This window comes from Trachymyrmex septentrionalis, unplaced genomic scaffold, assembly GCF_001594115.1.
Source record: "Trachymyrmex septentrionalis isolate Tsep2-gDNA-1 unplaced genomic scaffold, Tsep1.0 C3643624, whole genome shotgun sequence".
NCBI lineage: Eukaryota > Metazoa > Arthropoda > Insecta > Hymenoptera > Formicidae > Trachymyrmex > Trachymyrmex septentrionalis.
This window is the reverse complement of record NW_017304050.1, coordinates 1-1,836: the sequence shown is the minus strand read 5'-3', so window position 1 is coordinate 1,836 and position 1,836 is coordinate 1. Positions and strand designations below refer to the sequence as shown.

General features: G+C 31.2%; 2 protein-coding genes across 2 annotated transcripts; one reads left to right on the top strand and one right to left on the bottom strand.

The window, feature by feature from the left end:
- Window positions 1-8: 8 nt before the first annotated feature.
- On the top strand, window positions 9-1,055 carry LOC108745309 (ubiquitin fusion degradation protein 1 homolog; the record flags this gene model as incomplete). The annotated part of the gene is given in 2 exon segments (XM_018487474.1): window positions 9-602; window positions 766-1,055. Coding segments are annotated over 2 exon segments (666 nt in total), but the record flags the coding sequence as incomplete, so codon positions are not given.
- A 164-nt stretch (window positions 1,056-1,219) lies between these two features.
- On the bottom strand, window positions 1,220-1,831 carry LOC108745302 (vacuolar protein sorting-associated protein 29-like; the record flags this gene model as incomplete). The annotated part of the gene is made up of 2 exons (XM_018487350.1): window positions 1,220-1,480; window positions 1,758-1,831. Coding segments are annotated over 2 exons (192 nt in total), but the record flags the coding sequence as incomplete, so codon positions are not given.
- Between the last annotated feature and the right edge of the window lie 5 nt (window positions 1,832-1,836).

The following is a 1,836-nucleotide window of genomic DNA, read 5'->3' as shown; positions in this document are numbered from 1 at the left end:
TATATATATGTAATGATAGATGAATAAATTATTTATATTTTTTCTCATAGATGATGCATAATCTTTTGTTGGAGGAAGGCGAACTACTGAATGTAGAGAGTGTGTCATTACCAGTTGCGACATTCTCTCGTTTTCAGCCACAATCAGAGGACTTTCTAGATATCACAAATCCAAAGGCTGTATTGGAGAACGGCCTGCGCAGCTTTGCCTGTCTAACTACAGGCGATGTGATTGCAATCAAATATAATCAGAAGATTTACGAGATGTGTGTATTAGAAACTAGACCTGGTCCAGCAGTTAGTATCATTGAGTGTGACATGAATGTGGAGTTTGCTCCACCGGTAGGCTATAAAGAGCCAGTACGAAAACCAAAGAAGGAAGAAGATGAGATAGAGCATCTGGCCGATTTGATGCCGGCGCAGACTGGCTTTGTACCTTTTCAGGGTGAAGGTGTCCGGCTGGATGGTAAAAAACGCAAAGACATGCCCAAGCAGGAAACTGTAACTACCAAGCCGACCTATGTTCGTGGAATACCCGATTATGATTACCAAATAGGCACTCTTAGGTTCCTGCGAAATATGAAGCCAGTGAATAATAAAGAGGTGAGAACTTTAGTTGGAGTTCTCTATGACGTATAGAATTATAAATAAAATTTTGTCACGAACTTTGTCGTGTAATGCAAAAATCCGTGACTTTACTTTATGGCAACTTCACATGGCATTACACGTGATTGTATTGTGATTAATATCATTTATATTCTTTTAGACGAAGGATCCAGACGAGTTTAAGGCGTTTACTGGCGAAGGGTTTACACTTCTGAGGAAATCCAGAAAATAATAGAATAACGAGCAATTATTTATTTTTAATTTATAAATTTGAGAGAGAATGAATCAAGAATTTTGCCAGAATGAATGTTGAATTATCCGAATTACTATTTTAATAAAATATACGTATGTTTTTATTTTTCTGTTATATGTTTGTCATAAGCAGAAAAAAACGTTGCTTCGTTTTTCATATTATGTCTTTCTAGGGAAATAAAGAAATTAAATAATAAACTATGTATCAAACTCTATGAAGGGGATAATGCTATAGAATTTTATAAAGATATTATCAAGGATAACTTTTTTCAAAGTGATTGTCCATCAATCTACTTTTACAGAGAAAACTTATTTTATATATAATAGTGATATAATTTTATTTACAACAAATATATACGAATTACGTTTAAATGCTAATTAATTAATTAATCTGGGACAGATTAAAAGTATCTGACAAATGTTGAATATTCATGCACATAATTGCATTCTTAGTAAATTTCGGGGTATAACCCATAATAGATACATTCTGGAAATTCCGATGGTTCTAACTTTTCTTATATTCAATTCTTTCCACTTTAACTTCGTCTCCGACCAGTTGATATACATACGTAACCACCGTTGAACTTTGAATGTCCATCAATACGAATGATGGTATAACTGATCTAAAAACAAATTATTATTAAAAAAGAATTCCCATAGAATTTTCTTATTACACTAATCATTATTGTAAATGTGTGTTTTTTTCAGAGAAAATAATTTATACATTAACAATTAAAATATTGTATCAAATAATCAATTTAAAAATAGATTTGTAATAAAAAAAATAGAATATTTGTGAACTGAATCTTTGGAAATATATTTATTCTCAAAAATATTTACATTCAATACAGTTTAATATTTTTTTATATCATTTTTAGATCTTTTTGAAAAGAAACTTACGTATCTAGAGGATTGTAAGCTCCAGTAGCTGATCCAGGATTGATATAAAATTTATTTTCGTGCTCATAGGCTTCAAATT